This window comes from Zootoca vivipara, chromosome 12 (assembly GCF_963506605.1).
Source record: "Zootoca vivipara chromosome 12, rZooViv1.1, whole genome shotgun sequence".
In the NCBI taxonomy this organism is placed as follows: domain Eukaryota; kingdom Metazoa; phylum Chordata; class Lepidosauria; order Squamata; family Lacertidae; genus Zootoca; species Zootoca vivipara.
The window spans coordinates 8,798,531-8,823,289 of record NC_083287.1 but is presented as its reverse complement, the minus strand read 5'-3'; the positions used below and the strand labels follow the sequence as shown (position 1 = coordinate 8,823,289).

General features: G+C 41.2%; 1 protein-coding gene across 15 annotated transcripts in view; it reads right to left on the bottom strand.

The window, feature by feature from the left end:
• LRRFIP2 (LRR binding FLII interacting protein 2) overlaps positions 1 to 24,359 on the bottom strand; it is a 53,864-nt gene extending 29,505 nt beyond the window's left edge. For 2 of the 15 annotated variants that reach the window (XM_060280595.1, XM_060280596.1), the window contains exons 1-11: positions 23,893 to 24,359; positions 11,343 to 11,491; positions 10,983 to 11,069; positions 9,087 to 9,137; positions 5,805 to 5,858; positions 5,656 to 5,700; positions 5,023 to 5,091; positions 3,851 to 3,913; positions 1,745 to 1,819; positions 1,122 to 1,169; positions 996 to 1,040 (exon numbers count right to left, since the gene is read on the bottom strand). In XM_060280595.1, coding sequence (XP_060136578.1) covers positions 996 to 1,040; positions 1,122 to 1,169; positions 1,745 to 1,819; positions 3,851 to 3,913; positions 5,023 to 5,091; positions 5,656 to 5,700; positions 5,805 to 5,858; positions 9,087 to 9,137; positions 10,983 to 11,069; positions 11,343 to 11,432 — 627 coding nt within the window. In that variant the 5' untranslated portion in view covers positions 11,433 to 11,491; positions 23,893 to 24,359. Of the gene's footprint in view, positions 1 to 995; positions 1,041 to 1,121; positions 1,170 to 1,744; positions 1,820 to 3,850; positions 3,914 to 5,022; positions 5,092 to 5,655; positions 5,701 to 5,804; positions 5,859 to 9,086; positions 9,138 to 10,982; positions 11,070 to 11,342; positions 11,492 to 23,892 lie in introns of those variants that run through there. The other 13 variants (XM_035128791.2, XM_035128797.2, XM_060280598.1 and 10 more) reach the window with 12 other exon arrangements.
• Positions 24,360 to 24,759: the final 400 nt, after the last annotated feature.

Here is a 24,759-nt window from a genome sequence, read left to right as displayed (position 1 = left end):
TTCCAGTCAACTACCTTAGCCCATACAATATTTTCCTCAGTTGTTTGGGCCTCTCCTTTCTTCATCACCCTGTTTCTCATGTTGTACATTCTTATTACTTTCCCTACTCCTCTGACAGCAACCAGGTACAGAAATCTAGCAAATGAAGCATTTTCCATTTATTTTCATCCCCAGAAAGCCTTCACTTCATTTATGAATAACAGGTTTCCTTTATAGGCACTGGAGAGGTCCAGTTAAAAAACCTGTGGCAATTCTACTAGTTGTATAATATTTTCATCAGATACTTATTTTTTCAGTCTATTTTCTCCTCTCTCTTTTTTTTTTTGGCTACCCTGCATTCCTAACTGTTAACTTGCTTAATCCTGAAACTTCCTGGTGAGCTTTACAGTCCTTGGTCTTTTGACCTTATCCATACAGTTTCGCAAAGGCCTGTGTGAAAAATATTAACCTGATTGATCTTGAGTTTCAGCTCAAAAGCAGGATTGATGCTGACAATTATCCACAGCAGACAGACTGTTAGTAAATGCTCCACATAACAGATAATTACTAGGGAAGGCTTGTTCAGTTTCAGTCACAATATTTTTTCCAAAATATACATTGAACCTTCTAAAATAAATTCTTGGTGAATAGAGCTCTTTGCTTTGTACTTTATAAGATACAAATTTGCACAGTGTCTAGAGTTAACTTGTTTGATGATCGCAAATGAACTGAAGTTGCTGGTATATAAGCACTGATCATAGATGAGAGCTCTGTGTATTTGCAGGACAACTACTATCCTGTACGATTTGCCACTGAAAGAAAGGCATGACCTGAGATTTGAAAACCTACACTGCACACAAGCTTTGCCTTCCTTCAATATGATTTTCAGATATTCTCCATCTTAATATTCTTGCATGCTTAACCTAATGTTTTCTGCAATAGAACACACAATGTTTTCAAGCCAAAGGACCCACAGAATGCAAGCTTAAGACAACCATGCAGATCTGCATACAAACCAAACTGGCACTTCTTATCAAACCAGTGTTTACATCTGGAGACACCTATAGAGGAGAGCATTATTTTTAGATTTACAGAACCTTATTAATTCCTAAATGTAGACTATTCTATCACACACTACTAACCCTGTAATTCTTAGTTGTTGCCAAAGGATCACTGTATAGAGAAGATGACTGTGACAAAAATAAGACATCGTATTACATTTAATACCATACAAATGAAACATACTGTTCATAAAATGCATGTTAGTATTTTAATAAAGTGACAACATAAAGTGAAAGGGGATTCAAAACTAGCAGGATGTCATCAGACCAAACATTCAATTTAATTAATTTTCAGCACAAATAGCTTTAGAATGGTTACCCAGAGTTCCAAAATCTGTCAACTGCACTGTGGCAACATATACATAAGTTAAAAACAGTTACATCAGAAAAGGTTTAGTGGACGCAAGCCAGAATTCAACCGCCTAGCATTACTTCTAACCCATAATTTGATTCTCATAGCAGTTATGTATGTAAAATATACGAAGAGTCGGACATGACTGAATGACTAAAAAAAAACAACAAAAAATGTAAAACAAAAGAGAGCAGTTGATTTGGAAATCACACAAGTCCTCAAAATTGAGTTGTTAATCCAAACACCAAAAATCAAGCAGGGCTTTTCTGTTAGACTAGAGCATGGCAGCTAACATTGCAATAACTCTTGTCTAAATAAGATTGTTTAGTAAAATAAAATAAGTCACACAAACCCGAGGATGGTAGGTAGAAAGTGGTTTGCTATGCCTAAGGCTGCTGTAGTTTCGTTGGTCATGGTAAAATCCACTCTGTCAAAAATATATTACAAAGTTGTAAAAAAGTATTCAAATTCAAACATGTAAGGAAAGATTGATGTTTACTGCAGTATTCAAGTCATATGACAAGTTGTGGTGCTCTGAAGCACCAATATATATTCAATTTTGCATGAGCAAGCAGCTGTTTATATATCAATGTGCTCTATGTCACACAATGATCCTCATACTGTACATAGTTTTTAGGCCCAAATGCAGCTAAATGTATACATTAGACTCTACTATTTTTATCCCTTTTTTAAAGAGTGGACAAGAATGGTATCCACTGGTGTCCCCTCCATGAAAGTTGAGCATCTGACAGAAAAATGGAGAAGCTGGCAATTTCCCCTTCCCCTAATGCTCAACCACCATACCCCTCTAAATGTGTTCTGGAGGGGTTTGGGAACTTGTCAAAAACTGCCTCCCTCTTCATTTGCTGATGGACGTCTTATTTTTTAAAATTATTATTAAATTTCAATACTGCCCTTCATCAAACGATCACAGGGCAGTTTGCAATATATCAACAAACAAACAAAAACCTATAGCAACAAACAAAAACAGTACCCACTCTCCACAGTTTAAAAGGCCATAAAGGTAAAGTTACCCCTGAACGTTAGGTCCAGTCGCGGACAACTCTGGGGTTGCGTGCTCACCTCACTCTATAGGCAGAGGGAGCCGGTGTTTGTCCACAGACAACTTCCGGGTCATGTGGCCAGCATGACTAAGCCGTTTCTGGTGAACCAGAACAGCGCACAGAAATGTCGTTTACCTTCCCGCCGGAGCGGTACCTATTTATCTACTTGCACTTTGATGTGCTTTCGAACTGCTAGGTGGGCAGGAGCTGGGACCGAACAACGGGAGCTCACCCCATTGTGGGGATTCGAACCGCCAACCTTCCGATAGGCAAGCCCTAGGCTCAATGGTTTAGACCACAGTGCCACCCGCGTCCCTCCTTAAATGGCCAGACTGTTTAAATAGCCAAAGGCCTTGGGAAAAGAGGAATGTTTTTGCTTTACACCTAAAGGTATGTAATAAAGGGACCAGGAGAGCCTCCCTGAGAAGAGCATTCCATAAACAGGAAGCCATTGCAGAAAAGGCCCATTTTTGTGTTGCCCGTCCTCTGGACCTTTCGTGATGATGATCACACTAAACCATGGTTTAGTACAATGCATGAATGTGGGCAGAAAGTACTGAGAACATCATTTAATTAGAATGAAAGTAGAACTACTTATTGCAAGGTTCTTATAAGACTAAATAGCAACTTATGCCTGCTTCATGAGAAGCCAAGCTTTATAATCAGTGACCATCCATAAAACAAGTTGTCCTAAAAGTCTACAAACTTGTTTGTCCTAAAAGTCCACAAACATAAGTGTTCTCAAACTTTGTACAAATGTTTTCTTAGAAATCCAGACATTTAAACTGTGTTGCAATAATTCATTTAAGTGGTTTCATATGTCTACTTCAATTCAAATATCTAACCTTATATAGGCTGTTCCTCAATGAAATCTGAAGCACTCATTACTGGGAGGCTTAACAGATTCCTGTGCCCACTGAGAACAGATACAGAACTAGAAACAAAACTTTTTCATGAGGGTCAATAATTCAAAACATTTCAGAAAAACCTCAAACAGAAAAAATCCAAGTGGAGAGAAGTTAGCTTAGTACAGGCATCCCCAAAGTGCGGCCCTCCAGATGTTTTGGCCTACAACTCCCATGATCCCTAGCTAACAGGACCAGTGGTCAGGGATGGTGGGAATTGTAGTCCAAAACATCTGGATGGCCAAAGTTTGGGGATGCCTGGCTTAGTAGGTAAACTTCTTTACCATTCCCGATGTCAACCACCCTGTTGCTTCAGGCTTTTCATGCTTCCATTGCATAATGCTGGAAGAGTCTGCACAGTAAGCAAGATCTCTTTTTAACATAGATGAAGTACCTTATACAACCAATATACCAAATATGTGGGGGAATAATGTATAGAGAAACCATGAAGAGGTAAAATTATAGCAATCCCTAATTGAAAACACTAACCAAAAGATCTTTATTAGAGCTAGAAGACTTCTTCCCACCATAAGAGTCTCCATGAGCATGGCTCTGTTGAGTAAAGATTTAGAAAGTTACCATCAAAGGAGCAGTAGTATCCACAGAAACAATTCTAAACCACCCATGTGATAGTTCAAAAACAATGTAAAATGAAACTTTATTAACCACTGATCTATCCAATGAGAAAAAAAGAAAAGGAAATTAAACAAAATGGTCTGGCAGAAACAGCACATAGATTAGACTTGTACTCTGCAACATACTGAATTTACTTATTTTACCATTTTTGCATTGCTCAGAACTTTGCTTTGACATGCATTTATATGATTCAGCACAGGGTGTAAACACAGAAATCACAGATGACATTAGTTTTCATTCTTTTTAATGATATGCAGAAAGCCATTGGCAGAAGTGATACAAGTTTGAACACAAACGCAAGAGCTGAAACAAAAGAACCTCTCACAAATACAAACCATTAAGCATAATTAAAATTAGTATGCAGAGATAAAGATGTGTTCCTATTTCTATTATCCTTCACACACTGCTATTTGACAGATGTTCTATACATAATGCAATCTGCAATAGGCCTCCAAAAATGTGATGAAATTTAGACAAAAATGTGTGGTTTCGTGTAACACTGGCTTTAAGCTAGTGGAAGTGCTACTACTTGCAAAGGGCTCTCTAGTAGAAGAATTGCAAAAATGGGGTGTCTTGCCCTGTACAAATGGAAGTGTTTCAGCTAGCCTAAAGCCATCTCACGTTTTTGTCTCTCATTTCTCTTCTCCCGCCCAGGGCTCACGTAAATGCTCAAGTTAAATGTCTTGAACTTCTAAGACCAAATATTTTATTAAAATTGAAATATTGAGGGGGGTCCTCCAACATTGTACTAGAGTTTTCCTTTCTCTGCTCCCCTCCCCTCTGTAGTTCCCAGCAACCTCTTCATGTCATCTGGAAGGTTGGGATCCTCTGAAAGTGATTGGGGTGGGGTGGGGCTTCAGGGGGAGACAAGGCGGGGGGAGATTTGTTTGTGACAGCAGAAGTCTGCTGCACAAGTGACTGGCAGTGGCAACAATCAGATAACACCCTTTGCCACCAGTATTCATCATCAGTATGCACAAAGTGCTATGTGAACAAACCACAGCATGCTCATCAATACTACGCACCACAAGATCTCTTCGCCTGGAAGTACTTGCTCTGCTCCTGTGTGACCCAGTGGCATCCAAGGAGGTGCTCTTAAGAACCAAATTGTAAAAGACAAGTATGTGTGCAGTTTTCTTTCCTTAGCTATTGATAACTTAGTCATTTAACATTGACTATATTAATTTTCAATTGACAAAAGGGAAACATTTGTTCAACTTTGACATTCAGGTTCTAACCCTTAGAATACTAGCATTCAATGTTCTTCTGACCAGAGGATTCAGTTTCTGTTCCCATCCAGAGTTACAAATCTACATAGGGATACAGACCCAATGTTGAGTTTATGATGGCAGCCCAGGTAAGCACCAATGCAGATATAACACTTCACCACATTTAAAGCAAGTTACCTTGATTGAAGAATCCACCGAAATCAATGGGCTTAAGTTAGTCGTGACTAACTCAAGTCCTTCCATTTCAATGGGCCTACTCAGACTATGATTTAGTAAGATACCACCAGCTTTCTTTGCAGCTTTAAAATATTCTGTATCAATTCCATAAAAATTAAAATTTTGGTTGAAATGAGAAATCAAAGAAACAATCTGCATGAGCATAACAGAATGCTTTATGAACTTGATCTAAGGCAAAATAGGAGTACTAACCCTGTGGCTACCAGTAGTTCGAGTGGACACCAAGTCACCAGCACCCTAATTACAAAATTAAATAAAAAATGAAGTGCTACATTTAAAAATGAACAAAAATGAAAAAAGAAAGGAAGGAAGAAAAACAGATCTGATAGGTTAGTACAAACCAGGTATGACCGCCGGCTGGACCTGTGTGAATCCCTAGCCTTCTCTGAATCTTCCTAAGAAAGGAAACACCAGATGATGCTACTTAAGAAAAGGAGGAAAAGAAAGAAGACCAAAAACAACACAGCTAAAAAAAATTCACAAAAATTACCCAGAAACAACAGAAAGTACTGATTTACTGTTCACATCAGACACCCATTCTTCCTAATTTTCAATGTGTTATTAGTTCACCTAAATATCTCAGATTACTCAATAAATTACGGTAACAAAACAGTTATCATTAGGGTTGCAACCAGTTTTTTTTTAATACGAAAACCAAGCATGTAAATATTTATGAAGCAAAATGTTTAATTTGTTTATAGATGGTGTACATGTAAGTCACAGCAGGCATCTTGGAAGAGGTATTCTTATAAGACAGAGCTTTCCAAACTGTGTGCCGTGACATGTTAGTGCGTCGGCAGCAGTGTGTAGGTGTGTTGCACAAACGCTCTCCGCATTCCTCCCAGGGCTGGAAAGAAGGGGTTATTTTAACCTTCAGTTTGCTAGTAAAATTGAATTACTGTGTCATGAAATGATGCATGAAATGAAGTGTGTCACCAACATAAAAAGTTTGGAAAGTTCTGTTCTAAGAGAATGGAAATATTATTTAAGATTATGTTTGCCATTTGTGTAAGCACCAGTTTTAATATTTTTTAAATAAAGGTTTGTTGTCCAATTCTCAATCCCATTTTTACCCATTTAAACACCAATTAATCCAACTGATTTATCCATAAAACGATTTGATCCATCTTGCATGATAGTCTTAATTGCTGGTTTGCAATAGTCACCTATGCAACTAGAAAAGGTGAACATATACTTTGGACATTTGGCAGTCTGCAGTTAACCAGGAGATGGGCCTCCATATGTTGTTGGATTCACTCTTCCAAACCAACACAGTCAATGGTTGTGACTATAGTTCAAAAACATCTGGGACACTCACCATCCCTTCAGTAAGCCATTGCAAGTACTCCGCCATTTCCCTTAGAGAAATAGCTGAAGACTGCTTTTTGCACAATAATGTGTTTATTTTTTACATTTTTATCTGGCTAATTCTCCAAAGATATTAGGGTAGTGTCCATGGTTCTCCATCCTTTCACCTCCCACCCTCCCCCTTTATCATCAACCCATTGTGATATAGGTTGCATTGACATACAGTGACTCGCTTAAGGTCACCTGGTGAGTGAGAATTTGAACCTGGGTCTCCACAGTCCTGGTTAGTGTTAACTATTGCAGCATACTTCCTCCAAATTATTACATATAATTATATAATACATGCATCAACAAGATTGTATGGTTGTTCAACAGCAATAAAAGCAAAATTCCCAATCACAGCAACAACATTGTTCAATTCAAAACCCTACAAATATCATAATGTGCCAAAAACAGATTTCTATAGTACTATAACCACAGAAGGAACACCACAAGACACATTCTATCAATGGATTAGTTTTTAAAAACCCTCTTACAGGTTATAGGGGAAATTAGACTTTTTAAAAAATTAAGCCTCTAAATTGTGTCAGTGTGTATGCTTATACAGATATATACCAGCTTTCCCCCATAATAGCACAATGAAACAAGTGTCTTCCTAGTGCACTTATTACATGATAATGGTAGCAGTTCTGAACTTAATATCACTTAGCCTTTATAAAGACTTTCTCTTTCAGATTAATACTTAAATAGCTTCTGTAGCTATCTATGCACTACAGTGGTACCTCGCAAGATGAAATTAATTCGTTCCACGAGTCGTTTCGTGTTGCAATAATTTCTTCTTGCAAAGCGCGGTTTCCCATAGGAATGCATTGAAATTTAATTCATGCGTTCCTATGGGGGGAAAAGAAGTGCCCCCCCCAAGGAGTCGACTCACCCGCCACGGCCAGAAGTCTTCAAGGCTCTGGGGAGGGGGAAGCAGGAGGAGGGCCAGGGGTCTCCTCCTGCTGCAGCCTCTCCTCCTTCAGGCGCTGACGCTGTTCCAAGGGCCGCCTGGCGAGGGCCGCCTGGCGAGCCCTGCTGCTACTCCTGCCAGATCCCGCCAGCCCACTGGGGAGGAGCCGCGGATCCTGCCAGCCCACCGGGAAGGAGCCGCGGAGGCCGGCATGGCCGCCGAGGAGGGCAAGGCCGGAGCCGCAGAGGCCGCCATGAGCGCCGTGCCACCGCAGGAGGCAGAAGTGGCGGCCGTGGACGTCACTGGCGGAGTCCTAAAGGTAAGCGGCAGCAGCTTCCCTTTCCGTCACAAGGCTGCTTCGTCTTGCGAAGCACAGCCATAGATGGTTTCGTTTTGCGAGTCGTCCAAAAAATTGCAAAACGCTTTCATTTTGCGATTTTTTCGTTGCGCCAGGCGTTCGTCTTGCGGGGTACCACTGTACTTTATTTTGGGACACAGGAACAGCCAAAAATGTTTGTATGAATTACATATTTGCAAACACTTTTGTCCAGTGAAGAGCAACAAGTATTACTGACAGATATCTGCCATCTACATGGAGAAAACATCTTACAATTCAACATGGTACAATTTGGAAAACAATATGAATTGAGAGTGAAAGTAAGGGGAAAGCTTGTCTATGCCCAAACTTGCTCAGGAGAGTTCCCAACCCCCAACAAAGACTGTTTAGGGTGCAGGACACTGAGTGCAGGACACAGAGAATCTTTTTGCAGAAGAGGTCTTTGGCCTGCACAATCTTTGGATCTAGCCCATAATATCCAGAAAAATGGATTTTGTATTTCAGGTACTGAGAAAATGTGTTTTTCCAAAAAAATATCATTCATTCTAAGTTTAACTCAGTTGGTAGAACATGAGACTCTTAATCTCAGGGATGTGATTTTGAGCCCCATGTTAGGCAAAAAGATTCCTGCATTGCAGAGGCTTGAACTAGTTGACCTTCGTGGTCCCTTCCAGCTCTACAATTCTATAATTCTACTTATTGATACATTTTGGGAAGAATCCTCAAATGAAGAAAGGCCAAGGAAATGTTGGGACCTCATTGTCTTTTTAATTCATATAAAATGGACAGTGTTATTAGTGATATGAAATTATTTCCCTTAGGTTTCCATTTATTCAGTACTGGAATGATAAAAATAACTAAGGACACAACCAAGCCAAAGTTAAATATTTGTAAATCCCACAGTTGGGAGACACGTCATTTTGATACTCGAATTTCACACACTGTACAAAATATTAGTAAATAAACACATCAATCATGTTAGTTTTCCAAGTGCAAAATACCACACAACAGGCAATCCTGGCCTACCATCCACCTTTGGATATGTCCCCATTTTCTATCATAAGAACGTCGAGAAAGCTACAAAAAGGTAAAGAACATCTTATTTCTTCGCAAGAATAAACATTTCCAAAAAGAAAATTTGCGCATTACATATATTTTATTTTGTTTCTACCATAACTGTTTATTTTATTTATATTTTGGATTTTAAAAAATACCTGTTTTTTGCATTTGTCTTTTACTGACAATGTTATGTCCCCCCCCCTTTTTATAGAATGCTTACAGGTTCTACTTACAATCAAGCAGAACAGAATACAGTGGTACCTCTAGTTGCGGACTCTAGTTGCTGTTCGCAACCCGAAAATCCGCAACATGAAGCGAATGCAACTAGAGGTATGACTGTAGAATAGAACAGAATAGAGCTTAAAACCACCAAAGAAGCCCTTAATCAGGGCCTAACTTTTATTTTACGTTCGTTTTTGCATAGATTCTTTATCTAAATGTGATGGTAGAATTGTCACTATTTTCACCCAAAATTGTTTAAAATCACCAATGTAATTAATTATATCGTAATCAATTATCTAAAGAAACACTGCCTATACTTCACATGTTTCTTCACTCAAGTTCTGAAAGCTCATTACACAAAAGTATTTGCAACCGAGGACTCTGTTGCCTTTTTGGTGTCCTCTTCCAACAAGTGTTATAAGTACAGTAGAGACTTTTCTCTATAAATCACATGAGATTTACTGAACAGTATATTTTGCAATAAAAGTTCCCTTTGAAATCATTTACGTTAAGTTTTTAAGTTGAAGACAGTCAAAATGTTTAGGGACAATATTTATTAAAGCTTTTTGCTTGTGTGCAGATTCCCCCATTTTGCCAAATTATAACTGAAATTAAAACTGTTCACTATCCGTTATTCATCCAGAGTCACTTTCATTCACTAAGAATACATTCTGCAATTTATCTGAAGAAATCTGGCCTCACTTCAAGCACATGCCATGATACAGTGCTGAATACAGAAATATAAAAATATTTTAAAATCATCTGAGGCAGGAACAAATATAGACAATTGTAGAAGTTAGCCAAACCAAACCAAAAACAAAAATTGCAGTTGATGGCCACATTCCCTTTTCCCTGGAAAACTGGCAAATGTAAGTTAAGCTGCATGGCTGATAATGCAACATACATGTTTTATTCTTAAATGTAAAGATTCTGAAACCTAAAGCAGAACTCTTTAATTTCCCACAGTACAATGAAGTCAGAAATATGGTTGTATGATGAAAACCTGGCCAAAATAAAGTAATGCCTCTGCCTGAATTTTGCTGATTCCATATGCCCACTGCAGTACTGTATCACACCCAAGCCTACGAAATGGGGGAAGAGGAGCCTGAACAGTCATCTGCTCATGGAAAATTTGGATTCAAAGCAGCTTGACTTTGCCACTTTTCTTGCTATTCTGCAACAGCATAACTCCCAAGAACTTAAGAGACTCAACATTGTTTCAGTTTTGACAGAAACACCATCATATTTTTAAAGCTGATCTTAGAGGCTTGTTGCAAGTCTGGTTTATGTGTTAAGTTTTCCAACTCCTAGGCATTAGTTGTCAATATTCCTAGTCCATCGAAAACATTTCCAAGTAGTACTCAAGACACCAAATTTCATGTTCACTGGCCATTCAGTCTGACACATATACAACATCTTATGTTTTCCTTTATAAGTGCAACACAACCTTAATATTCAAGCTGAGCTTGAGGTCTGAATGATGTTCTACCAACTGAAAAGAAAATCACCCCAGCTTTCAGAGTGATGCTCATGATGTCTAACAATGTCAAAGTAAGGGATTACTTAATGTTATTTACTCTGATACACTGTTCTTAATTTAAGATTACCATAATTTTGTTCTATATTTAATTGCTCCATTACCTCTTTCTGTTGTCGTTCCAATTCTCTCATGCGTATATCCCTTGCTTCCGCTCGTGCTGCACGTTTGGCTGCAAGCCGTGCTTCTGCCTGTTAAATTGAAAGAAATTTCATTTAAAAATGAAGTAGTCAAATTTGATTCAATAATACTTTTATTAAATGTGAGCAGACTACATTTTAAGTGACTAATGGTCAAATATATCATTTTCAAAATAATATACAGTACTTGGTGATACAGAACTGCAAACACAGTTTAAGAAATAACTTTACAAGAATGAATGTAAGGTGCACCTACTAAGCAAAATGTGAATGTGTGAATTCTTGTTTTCAAGATGCTTACAGTAAGATAGTAGTTTTACTAACCTCTCTAGCAATATGACCCAAAGCTTCATCTTCTGCAGAAAACCTATCTTTCACAGGAGTTCTTTTCCTTCCTGATCCAGGAGTTCCCATGATTAAATATGCTCTCAGTAATTTTCTTGCAAGATTTGGTTAGATCCAAGTGCTCAGATCTGAAATAAAGTGAAAATATTATCAGGATCAATGTTTAAAATACATACATATTTTCATACCTTGAAATTAGTTGCCAATAATTAGTTTATTCTGCTTATTGGTAGTAATCATGGAAAAATGAAAAAATCACCACAATGTTTCACGATCTTATTTTCATGACAAGATTTATGAATGGATTGGCTGCATTCACTTTGCAATAATTAGGAAATGAAGAAAAATCAAGATATATATGGGGTGTTGGGGGGGGGGAACAAGACTGATACACTTGGACAAGTCTCTTCTTCACTAGCAGACACTCAATATTTTACTTATCTAGCCCATGCCATTTCTCTGCCTGACTCAATTCCTCCTCCATAAATATTTTCTTATTTTTTTAACTTATTAATTGCAATTTTCTGCCTTTTTACTTCGATGTCCGAGACTGATTAAATGTTGTCACATATAAACTGTCCTAAATCACACTGAATTAAAAATAAAATAAAATCCTTCCAGTAGCACCTTAGAGACCAACTAAGTTTGTCATAGGTATGAGCTTTCGTGTGCATGCACACTTCACTGAAACAGAAGTCACCAGACCCTATGTATAGTCAGAGGGTGGGGAGGGGTATTACTCAGAAGGGTGGTGGGAATGGGTGATTGGCTGATAGGAGTGGTAAACCTGTAGATGACTGTTAACGACTGTTAATGACTGCAATTGGTCTTGCAGGAAAAAGCAAGGGGGTAGGTGCTAAAGAAAGCTTTATCATGTATAATGAGATAAGAATCCAGTGTCCTTATTCAGACCAGGTCTGTCCATGGTTTTAAGCTTGATAATGAGTTGCAATTCAGCAACTTCTCTTTCCAGTCTGTTTCTGAAATTTTTCTGTTTTTTTTAAATTTATATTTAAATTTATATTTTTATTTTTGTTTTGACTGCGTCAGACCCACACAGCTATCTACCTGTAACTCACACTGAATTCAATATTTATTTCAAGTCTGCAAGCCTAATACCAGAAAGTACATGAGATGGACAACTAACATTTGCCATGTTCCAAAGAAAGCAAACAAATAGCAACATGGAAATTTCTCTGAAACAACTGTATTTTAGGACCAACATCTATGTGTTATGCTCAGATAATGTTCAATGATTAAAATTACCATTACTTTTTAATTAAGCTGTAGCAGAAATTAAATAAAGCTCAACAATATTCTGTACTAAAATGATCTAGAGTTCACTGGGAAACAACAAAACTAAAAATGTTTTGTTTTGGAAGCACACCTATTGATACAAGGGGGCATACCTACTGATGGAAGAAAAGCATTACTAGTCTTGACATCAGAACCAATACTTCCAATATATGACACATACAGGGCAGTATCCTTTCTTCCACCATATTCTTCCATCCCCCTCATGAATACCCTGCTCCAAATGAACACTTTTGTCCCACTGCTACACTCTCCTGCTTAACTGCAGGAGCGCATTTCTAATTTTAAAGTATTAAATCAATCATTAACAATTAAATAATTAATAGACACTTATTACATTTATATGCCTCCTTTATCTTCCAAGGATCTCAAGGTGGTTACATGGTTCTCCTCCTTCCCATTTCATCCTCACACAACCCTGTGAGGCAGGTTAGCCTAAGAAATGGTGACTGGTCCAAGTCATTCAGTGAGCTTCACGTGAGTGGGGAAACCTAGTCTCTCGGGTCCTGGTCTAACACTCTATTAAACCACACTAATAATAATAATAATTTATTATTTATACCCTGCCCATCTGGCTGGGTTTCCCCAGCCACTCTGGGCGGCTTCCAACAGACATTAAAATACAATAATCTATTAAACATTAAAAGCTTCCCTAAACAGGGCTGCCTTCAGATGTCTCCTAAAAGTCTGGTAGTTGTTTATCTCTTTGACACCTGGTGGGAGGGCGTTCCACAGGGTGGGTGTCACTACTGAGAAGGCCCTCTGCCTGGTTCCCTGTAGCTTGGCTTCTCGTAGTGAGGGAACTGCCAGAAGGCTCTCGGCGCTGGACCTCAGTGTCCGGGCAGAACAATGGGGTGGAGGCGCTCCTTCAGGTATACTGGACCGAGGCCGTTTAGGGCTTTAAAGGTCAGCACCTATACTTTGAATTGTGCTTGGAAACATAGTACTGGGAGCCAATGTAGGTCTTTCAAGGCCGGTGTTATGTGGTCTCGGTGGCTGCTCCCAGTCACTAGTCTAGCCGCCACATCCTGGATTAATTGCAGTTTCCAGGTCACCTTCAAAGGTAGCCCCACGTAAAGCGCATTGAAGTAGTCCAAGCGGGAGATAACCAGAGCATGCACCACTCTGGCAAGACAGTCTGCGGGCATCTAGGGTCTCAGCCTACTTATCAGATGGAGCTGGTAAACAGCTGCCCTGGACACAGAATTGACCTGCGCCTCCATGGACAGCTGTGAGTCCAAAATGACTTCCAGGCTGCGCACCTGGTCCTTCAGGGGCACAGTTACCCCAGGAGTCCTCCACACCTGCCCGCCTCCTATCCCCCAAGAACAGTACTTCTGTCTAGTCAGGATTCAACCTCAATCTGTTAGCCACCATCCGTCCTCCAACCGCCTCCAGGCACTCACACAGGACCTTCACCGCCTTCACTGGTTCTGATTTGAAAGAGAGGTAGAGCTGGGTATCATCCGCATACTGATGAACACCCAGCCCAAACCCCCTGATGATCTCTCCCAGTGGCTGCATGTAGATGTTAAAAAGCATGGGGGAGAGGACAGAACCCTGAGGCACCCCACAGGTGAGAGCCCAGGGGTCTGAACACTCATCCCCCACCACCACTTTCTGAACATGGCCCAGGAGAAAGGAGCGGAACCACTGTATAACAGTGCCCTCAGCTCCCAACCCCTCTAGGCGGTCCAGAAGGATGTTATGGTCGATGGTGTCAAAAGCCGCTGAGAGATCCAGCAGGACTAGAAAACAGCTCTCACCTTTGTCCCTAGCCCGCCAGAGATCATCAACCAGTGCGACCAAGGCAGTTTCAGTCCCATGATGAGGCCTGAATCCAGACTGGAAGGGATCCAAATGGTCCGCTTCTTCCAGGCGTGCCTGGAGTTGTTCAGCAACCACTTACTGCCTTAGAAGGCAGTAAGTTACACAGAGCTTATTGAGAAATGCTTAAAAAGATATTTTCAGTCAAATTTCAGAAGATATTAAAGGCAGCTCCTAGTGAATTAGGCTGCAATCCTAATCCCATTTACCTGGGAATAAGCCTCATCTTCAAGGATAGACCCACATACAGCATGCTGTAGTAATCTGGGAAATTACCAGTGAATTGGTTACTGAAACCAAGCTAACCTGGTTGAAAGATGGCTGTAGGTGGCAAAGGCTGGCACTACTTGAGCCACCAGTGGCAGGTTAGACTCAAGGAACACCACTCAGAATACACACCTGCTCCTTCAAGAGGAGTGCTATTCTATCCAGAACAGGCCACCTCCCTAATTCCCAGACATTAGAAACTAAAGACACACAGCTTCAGTTTCCTGGCCCTCACCCAGCCCAGTCCAGCATTTGCACAGCCACTCCTGATTCAGATGAATAGAGAGACCGAGCTGGGTATCATTTGCATATTGGCTGACACTTACTCCAGATGACATCCCCTCAGTCACTACATACAGATGTTAAATGGTATAGGAGACAATGTATTGAGGACAGGTGGTCGGTTTTCTTAGCCATGGCACACATAATCACTAAAAGACTGACGAACTACATATTCCACAACAGCATCTGACAAAGTCTGTATTTCTAGCATGCAATAACAACAATTTTTTTATTATTTATATGGGTTGCCCTAGCCGCGGTGGGCGGCTCTGGGTTGCCCTAGCCACGCTGGGCGGCTCCCAGCAAAATATTACTTGAAGATAAAATCAAATATCTAGGTTGCCACTTCTTCCACCTTTAATACCGCTATGACCCACAGTCATTACTGAAGTCTTAGCTGTATGAGATCATAACACAAATGCTATCTCATAGCACAAAACAATTGTTTTATCAACTTCTTCAGAGACAAAGCATCTATTATTTGTGGGAAGGGAAAGATGAGAATGAAAGATGAGAATGAAAGTAAGAGATCAACAGCAGTCAAACTATGATTTGCATGAAATACCAGGATCAAACTCTGCAAGCTCATGCAAAATGTATCTTAACCCAAAGGGTTTCCAGCTTTTTGAGTCCATGGCTCCCTTAACTAACTAAATTCTTTCTGCGGCACCCCTGTGGGGCTCAGGAGCCCAGTTATGTCACCCCTTGTCAGTAAAGCCGGCAGCCTCTCACCCCTGTTTGAACACCCTCCCTTGTGGAGTGTTCCCTCAGCCTTCTATCTGCTCCCCTCTCCTTGGGAGTCCTCTGGGCAGCCACAACTGCCACCCCTGATCTCTGAGCTGCCCCACCCACCCCAGAGAGATTCCTCCTCACACTGCCCCACAAAGGCGTGGGAAACCCCCCTTGCCCAGCTCGAGACACCATTCACCTGAGGAGCTTGTAGCCAGGGCTGCTGCAACAAACAGCTGTGCAAGCCTTTGGGAGGCAGAGATGAGATAATGCATCAGAGGGAGGGAAGAAAAGAGGGACAGAAGACAGTGCTGCCCATAGCACCCCAGGGTACCATGGCACGCTGGTTGGAAACAACTGTCTTAACCATTCAGATACTGAGGCAAATTATGCTGTCTCAAACTAGGATTAAGCAGCAGGACATCACTACTTGCAAGAGACGGGAGTGTGTAAGCCCAAGGCTCGTTCACATCTGAACACATGGCTTCTACAAATTAGCACACAAATTAAATATATCAACTCAGTTTCATTTTTTTCTCAACTTCAACTTCCAAAAATGCTGGCTTTGTGAAGATCTTGTAACCACCCAAAGGCAGAGAGCAAAGGATATATCACTCTCAACCTCATCTAGTACCATCTGCTCTGATGCCTGAGCCTGTGCCAACAGAATGTGTATCAAGTGCATACAACACATTGAAGTATATTGGTTAAGAATGTACTATAAATATACAAGACATAACTTTGCTTTTTTTTAAAGGCACATATGGTCTTTAAAATCCACCTAGACAGGAATAAAGTGATATAGTACGTGCAGCTTCTCCTTCAAAGAAGCTTGGGACCAAATTATGTTACCATACAGCTACACGTAACACTGATTCAACACAATCTTGTCCTTTGAAATGTTTCCTCTGCCAAAGGGCCAGAACTGAACCAATGTTGCGTGCCACTATAAATGCAGTTTGGGCTTTAAACAGCATAACCACAATATGAGGATTTCAATGTTAGAAACAGTTTTTAAAATAAATTACAACAACAGGAATAGGGTTGGTCCTAAAAATATGCCTCCTGAGTGTCAAATGTCAGGGTAAAGAGATGCATCTTCAGCATATGGTGCTAGTCACACCTCTGCGGGAAGGGAAATTCCACAACATAGGATCTGCTACAAAGAATGAAGATGCTGGAACTTCAAAAAGCCCTCTACTCATTATCTAAATACCTGAGGGGGTCTTTACAGAAGGTGGCCTTTTAGGTATTTGAGGCCTAAGTGGTTTAGGGCTGTAAACACTAATGTGAGCACCTTAAACCAGGCCCAACTCACTTGCAATGACTGATTTCTATGTAAGATCATGAGATCAGCTGCCTTTGGACCTCCCTCAACTGTCACCTATCTGCTGACTGTTATAAAAACTAGCCTGCTTTGTTCCTTCTTCCCCCTTTCCTCACCTATCATGTATTTTAGATTATAAACTGAGAGCTAGGACTGTCTTACTGCTGATCTTGTAAGTCACGCTGGAAACCTTTTTTTGAATAAAGACTGGGGCAGAAAATAAAAAGGTAAAAGAAAAAAACAGGCACTACCCAGAATAGACGCAGGTGGAGCTATGGTCTAAACCACAGAGCCTAGGGCTTGCTGATCGGAAGGTCGGTGGTTCGAATCCCTGCGATGGGGTGAGCTCCCATTGTTCGGTCCCTACTCCTGCCAACCTAGCAGTTCGAAAGCATGTCAAGGTGCAAGTAGATAAATAGGTACCACCAGAAGTTTGCCAGAAGTGGCTTAGTCATGTTGGCCACATGACCCGGAAGCTGTCTGCAGACAAACGCCGGCTCCCTCGGCCAGTAAAGCGAGATGAGCGCCGCAACCCCAGAGTCAACCGCAACTGGTCAGGGGTCATTTTCCCTACCCAGAATAGTATCAGCCAGCAGGGAACAGCCACTCAGCTCCCTTAAAAAAAAAAAAGATATACCGGTATAATATCTGAGTCCTCAGGCAGATGGCTTTAGGGAAGAAAAGTGTAACTAAAAACAGATTTTCACAGCAGTGAGATATATCAACAAGTGAGTCAGACCACAAGTCCATCTAGTCAAGAGGGGGGAAGCTTTTCCAACCAAAGAATCACATTCCATCAGAGATAACCTTTTAGGGGCTGCATGCCAGGGGTGGGTTGTGCTAGAGGCAAAAGCAGATGAGACAATTAATGTGGCCCATTTTTTATAGGCTACATTCCAGCCACACAAAAGCAGTTTCTACATCACCACCCCAATCTCTCCAATCCCCAAGCTTTATCACAATTCAAGAACACATTCCAGTCAGGCAAACACACTCAAGGAGGGCATGTAATGGGACTGGTGAGAGTTGTAGGGAGGAATCGCACAGGCCATATAGAGGTGGGCTGCACCTATCCCCAATACAGCTCAATATTATCTGCTCTGTTTAGCAATGTCTCTCCAAATCCTGGTATTTCCCAGCCCTGGTACTTTTTAAGAGGAGATGACAGGAGCTGTACTTGAGGCGTTAAGTTTGCAGTGTATACTGTCTAAGAATGCTGCAAAATGATGTTTGGAAATTCAGAAAGGTTACTGAATAATTTAAAAAAATCTGATTTTTGGCTGATTAACATTCCATGGCTTTTAAAATGTATTTCTGGGAAGGTTACTGATTTGCTTTTTTTAAAATGTATTTTGTATTTTCATTTTATATTCTTCTGATGTGAACCACCCTGAGATCTTTGGATGAAGAGTGGTATACAAATTTAAATTAAGTAATTGATGATGATGATGATGATGATGATGATGATGATGATGATGGAAAGAAAAAGAAAAATACAAAAAGCACTTCTGTATTGATACCAATATTATATAAATAGGCTATAAACTTGTTGTTGCCTATATCTGGTTTCGCCTGCCTCCAATGTTTCCCTCTCTGCCAGAATGGATGAATGCTGAGATGTTTGTGAAACATCTAGTGTCTCTAAATTAGAATGTTGATGTAACTTACATAAGGGAAAGATCAATAGATATGGATATAGCTTTAGAGTAAGTATTTCCACTGCTGTAGCATTTTCATTCTTGTAACATTTATTTCCTTTCTTGGTGCAATGTAATGAGCTGTTAATTACTTTTAAACTCCTAGAAGTGGAATAGCTAAACCTTTTTGGCCTTAAGACCACACTGATGGTTGACCAACTCTCTAAAGACTGCATGGGCATGTTCAGAATGATCAATGCACACTTCCCATCCCACACTCACATACATAGACAGGTAGGTACACATTCATAGTGCAGTAACAGACAGAGAAAAGAGCATTTTCCCCCTTTCCATCACAACACTGAACTAAGAGAGGAACTTCTCTTTCCTCCACATACCTTGTAAAGGAGTGCCTTCTCCCCCTGGTGCAGTGTCACTGCAACAAGGGCTTCGAGCTCAGAAAATAGGAAGCTAAGCTCCAAAGGATTCTTGCAACAGCACAGCACCAGAGGGAGAAAAAGCTCCTTTGCAAGGCAGATTGAAGCAGAAGCACCCAATTCTTTTGAGGGCTGGCAGCCCCACTGTATATCACAGTGAAATAGGAGCAGAAAGGGGCACAGAGTTGAAGGAAGAAGGGAACAAAAGCAAAGTCCTCACAATACTTGAGAAAAGGGGAGAAAATTCAATGGCACTTCAAGGGGAGAAGGCATAGGCTAATTAAGCCTGAAAAGGCAATGGGACAGAATGAATGTTATGTACTGTACTATACCAATTTTACTAACCAGTCAAATCTTTGGTTAGTTACAAATGATTACAGAAAGTGTTGCACCACATCTCTTCTTCTACCCAATTGAACAAAGTTTGATTGGCAGATAGTTTGGGGGGGCAGAGAAGAGTGGGATAGACTCCTCATCCCCTGTGAATCCCAATTATGAACAATATGGCTAGTTGGCAAATGAATGACCATGAGCTCAATGGCTAGTGCTCCAGGCTGCCTTTTCACCAGGCCAAGGTCTAGGCCAGCTGCAATTCTCCCACCCCAAGGACACAATCTAAAGCAGGCATGTCCAAAGTCCGTTTCGGGAGCCTAATCCGGCCTGCCAGTCGATTTAATCTGGTCCCCCTGGCAGTATATGTCCTGGGGTAAAATCCTTAAAAAATCTCAACAACTTTGGAGTAAAATTATAAAGCTCAACAACTTCAATCCTAAAATAAGCTCAACAACTATGGTCGGCCCTCACGTGTTCACTTCATCAAATCTGGCCCTCTTTGAAAAAAGTTTGGATACCCCTGATCTAAAGTCACTGTAGATCTAAAGTCACTGTACAGTGGTGCCTCGCTAGACGAATTTAATTTGTTCCATGGGTCTTTTCTTATAACAAAAAAATTAATCTAGCGAATCCCATAGGAATGCATTGAATTTTTTTTGGAATTTTTTTGCCCATAGGAACACATTAATTGAATTTCAATGCATTCCTATGGGAAACCGCGATTCGCTAGACGAAAACGAATTCGTCTAGCGAGGCAACCTCCGCTAGAAAAAACCTTTCGTTAAGCGAAAATTTCGTTAAGCAGGGCATTCGTTAAGCGAGGCACCACTGTAGTACTTATAGTAATGGAAGGTAGTCTCTACATTATTAGAGGTCAGGTCTCTATATTCTATTCCAGCCTTCCAGCTGCAGGGCTGTAAGTTTTAATTCTAAACTTTCACTAGGCCTTTTAACTCTCTCCTGCAGTATCTATGAAGGCCATTAATAATACAACTTTAAAGCTCCAACATTTCTAGCTATTGGTCTTACATGCCACTGACACAATGCAAGCTTTAACCAAGTTCTCAACTGGGTCACTGCTGTTGCACCCGGCTCTCTGCCCACTCTGCCTAACATTAAAAAGGCATGCAGGTAGAGATGAGAAATAATAATAAGTGCACAGCCAGATGAACTTTCATCCAAGTGCCAAAAGTCAGGGGTGTGAGAAGGGATTAAATAGCCACAATGGCCCAATGAGAACTGGTGAACTGGCTGCCCCAAAGCAATATTTTGTGCCATAGGAATGGAATCAGCAACTGAATTGTCTTTTATAAGATAACTTTGGCATCCTTCTATGTAATAAGATGGGTTAGAAATCTTATAGTTCCATTTTTTAAAACTCTAAAGGTTCGGCATTTTAACTTGTATTATGTGGCTATTTTGTCACTTATTTGAAGTGACAAAATAGCCACATAATACAAGTTAAAATGTCAAACCTTTAGAGTTTGGCAGAAAAACTTAAGTTTTATGCCTCCTGATTATTAGTATTTTTTTTTTACCATGTAACAAAAATGAACATATACTCTTCCTCATCTTGCATTCTGTGGTACATTAAATGAATATTCTCAAAGTCTAGCCATAGTCCACCATTAGAGACATTGCTTTTCATTCTATAACTTACTGAAATATTTTTAAATAACCATAGCACCAATATTAATTTATTGGGCTTCTCCCTGAATCATAGGCCTGTAACAGTAGCATAGCATCCTGTTACTTTGTATACACTAACTAGAGAAAAAGTCATAATGAAAATCAAATCATTCGCTTGCAGTGCTGCCAAAGATTGTTCTACAACTGGAAACTACCACAACTCCAGTCATCTTTCATGACTCACAATGAGCTGACTCAATATGCTCAGAAGTTCTTGACTTTAGAACACTCTGTGACTTAAAGTGGAAAAAAATTCAGTCTCCGTGTTATCTCAAGTCTCATTAGATAAGAAAAATACCACCACCTATTTCAGTAAGTTTGTGTTTACATCACAAATTTCATTCAAATATCATACAGCTGAAGTTACTGGAACTATCTGTGGAATTATTTTGTACCAGACAGAGTATTATTCCTGAGGAAAACTTCCCAAGCTGGTTTTTTTTTAAAAAAAAGGAACTATAATTAATACACAGACTGAGAACATAGAGTAACCAGAAGAGTGATGTTTTTGGTATCTATTCTGTACCATGATCCACACAACAATTCTTAAACCACAGATAGACACATTTTTATAAAAGTTAACTCTTTAGTCCTATTATAAGGTTCAAGGTACAGCATGGTGAAAATTACGGAAATTTGCAGATTTTAGCAAGACAGGAATTAAATTTCCAGGATAAAAATTAGCATCTAATTAAATTAATATGGCAGTTCACAGTGCTTAACATAATTATGTGCTGGACATCTACTTCGCTGGCTGTATGTGTGGTAACAAGTGCTTTTCTGGGTAACCTTGAGCACTTCCAGAAAAAAAAGCACTGCTGGTAACCATGAAGCACTTTGGATCATTGATGAACATACCACAAATAATTCCGTTTCAACTGAATAGTTATAGCTATTTCCCCTCTTATTATACAAATTCATATATCACTTAATATAAAACTACCAAAGTAATATACAGCTTAAGAATACAATTTATCATAAAAGCAATGTACAAATAAAATAAATATTGATCAATGAAACATATAGCTGGAGTCATACTTCAGAAAAGCCTATGTGAACAAAAAGTCCTCTTTGAGCAATAGCACAAATTTTCCCAAGGAAAAGGGTACTTGACTCTTTTCCCCCATAGCAAAAGAATAATGTAGAAAAAGAAGACAACAGTAGACAGTGCCTTCCTCACACTCTTGAGGAAAATAATTTTAATGCTTCCCCACTTTCCCCCTTCTTTAATAGCAGGCCTCAATAAACAGAGGAACAAGAGAGATATGACTACATACCAGTACAATGTAAAGAGTGGGATAAATACACAATGTGAGGGCAGGAGACACCTCTGCCCAGCTCTTTACAAGAGTTTCAGGGCACTTGATGCCATTCTGACATCACACAAGCACACCCTTGATACTCTCAACTCATTAATCTGAAAGAAATAGTTCTCCACTCACTGTCAGTATTAGAGACTGCAGCTCCCATTTCAACTATCAGCACATTCATCTTACTGAAATCTTGTATTTGTAGAACATGTATGTGTACCTAGTGTATAAACTGTAGGCCCTGTGTTACAACAAAACCCATCTACTCAAAGGGTGGAAAAAATCCCAGTCCCTTTCCCACAACAGAGTAGAACTGGGGATTAAAAACAATTGAAGGGTAATTAATCTTCGTTAAGTGATCTTGAATATACGCCCTGACAAGGTATTTAAACAATGCATAAAAGGGTAATGAACATGGATTAACTGACAAGTCCATACTTCAATATTACCACTGTGCCAGCACACTTAAAAGTACTTTCTAAAATGTTAAGAGACAGAATCAGTTACTTATGTCCTACTGAAATCAATGTGAAACTTTAGCTGGGACTCAAGCGCAACTAACCTACTCTGCATCCAACCCATTGAGATTATTGGGATTTGCCTCTGCATAACCAGTTTAAGATCGCAAAAGTGAGGAAATTTCCCTTTGTAAAACTGTGTCCACAGATCTAAAGAACTCTTACATCTCAATCCTAGACATCTTTACGGAGTGTAATTTAGATGCTATACTCAGCAGGAGCTGGGATCTATTTTTTGCCTATGGGAGGTTAAAGATCTACAACAGAGACCCAGAAATTTCATTCACCACGATGGAGGGGGCGGCTCCTCCCTTGCCTACAAGGACAGCTGAGGCTGCACCACCTGGAAGGGACACCCAGATTCATCTAGTCCACCCCCTGCCATGCAGGAACCTTTTGCCCAACGTGGGGCTCGAACCTACCACAATAATATTAAGAGTCTCATCCAGCGCTTCTCAAACCTGGGTCGCTGGCTGTTGTTGGACTACAACTCCCATCATCCTAGCTAGCAGCACCAGCGGTCAGGGGTGATGCGAATTGTAGTCCAACCACAGCCAGGGGACCCATGGGTGAGATTCTTCGGGCGGCTTCGAAGCCCACGTTAGGCGAAAGGTTTCTACGTGAAAGGGGGTCGGACTAGATGACCCTGGGTGTCCTTTTCCAACCAGAGACCGCAACGAATCAGCCTCACGGCCTCGCCTCGTCAGGAACGCCGGGAGTTCCCTGCGCGACGGCCAGCCTTCTTCCCTTCCTCGCCCCGCCGCCTTCCGGCATGCCCAGGGCCACCGTCGGGATCCCCACCCATCCCTTCGGGCAACGGAGCCCGCCCGGCCGCCCCAAAGCTGCCTGATTCCCTCACCAGAAGCCGCCTCCGTCCGGAAGGGTCAGCGAGGGCGACGACGGGCCGCCAAGCCAAGCCAAGCCGGCAAGGGCGGGGCAGTCGAGGAGGGCCCGCAGCTCCCGAAAGCGGAGAGGCGCGGGACGGGGCGCCCGCCGGAGCTCAGCTCAGCCTGAGGGAGTCTTTGGGCGCGCGACGCCGACTCGGAACGGCGGTTGCCGGGTGGCGGTTGGGCTCCTTCGCCTCGCGCCGGCGGTTGGGTTCGAATGGCCCTCAGGATTCCGAGGAGGGCGCGAGCGACCGCTCTCTTAAGCCCCGCCCCCTCGCGGCTGTTCTTCTTCTTCTTCTTCCTATTGGTTTTGTTTTTTGTTACGGCCGCCGTCGCCGCGCGCTCGGATTGTCACCGCCGGCGACCCGACAGCTCGGGCAGCTGCAAGCGCGGAGGGCTTTCGCCACACACAGGCGGCGACGCGCATGCGTTACTCCCTGAGCAGATCAGGAGTAGGAGGAGTCTCAGGAGGCAAACGCGTGCGCAGAAGTGGCGGCGGCGAGAGGCGTGGTTTGCTGCTGCTTTGTAGGACGCGGCCGGAGATTGATTGCGGCTCCGCGGGAGGGAGGCAAGAGCTTTGCTGCCCGCTGGTTACGGCGAGCCTTACGGCAGGGTCACACGCAGCAGCTGGCACACATATCACCATCATGATTCTTACTATCCCATGTATTTATACCCCATCTTTTATACTGGTGAGGAATCGAGGCGGCTCACAGATAAAATAAGAACAGCTAAAACATGGGTAGGATCATTAAAAAAAAGAATCAAACATTTATAGGTGTAGTTACAGGTAGGTAGCCGTGTTGGTCTGAGTCGAAGCAAAATAAAAAAATTCCTTC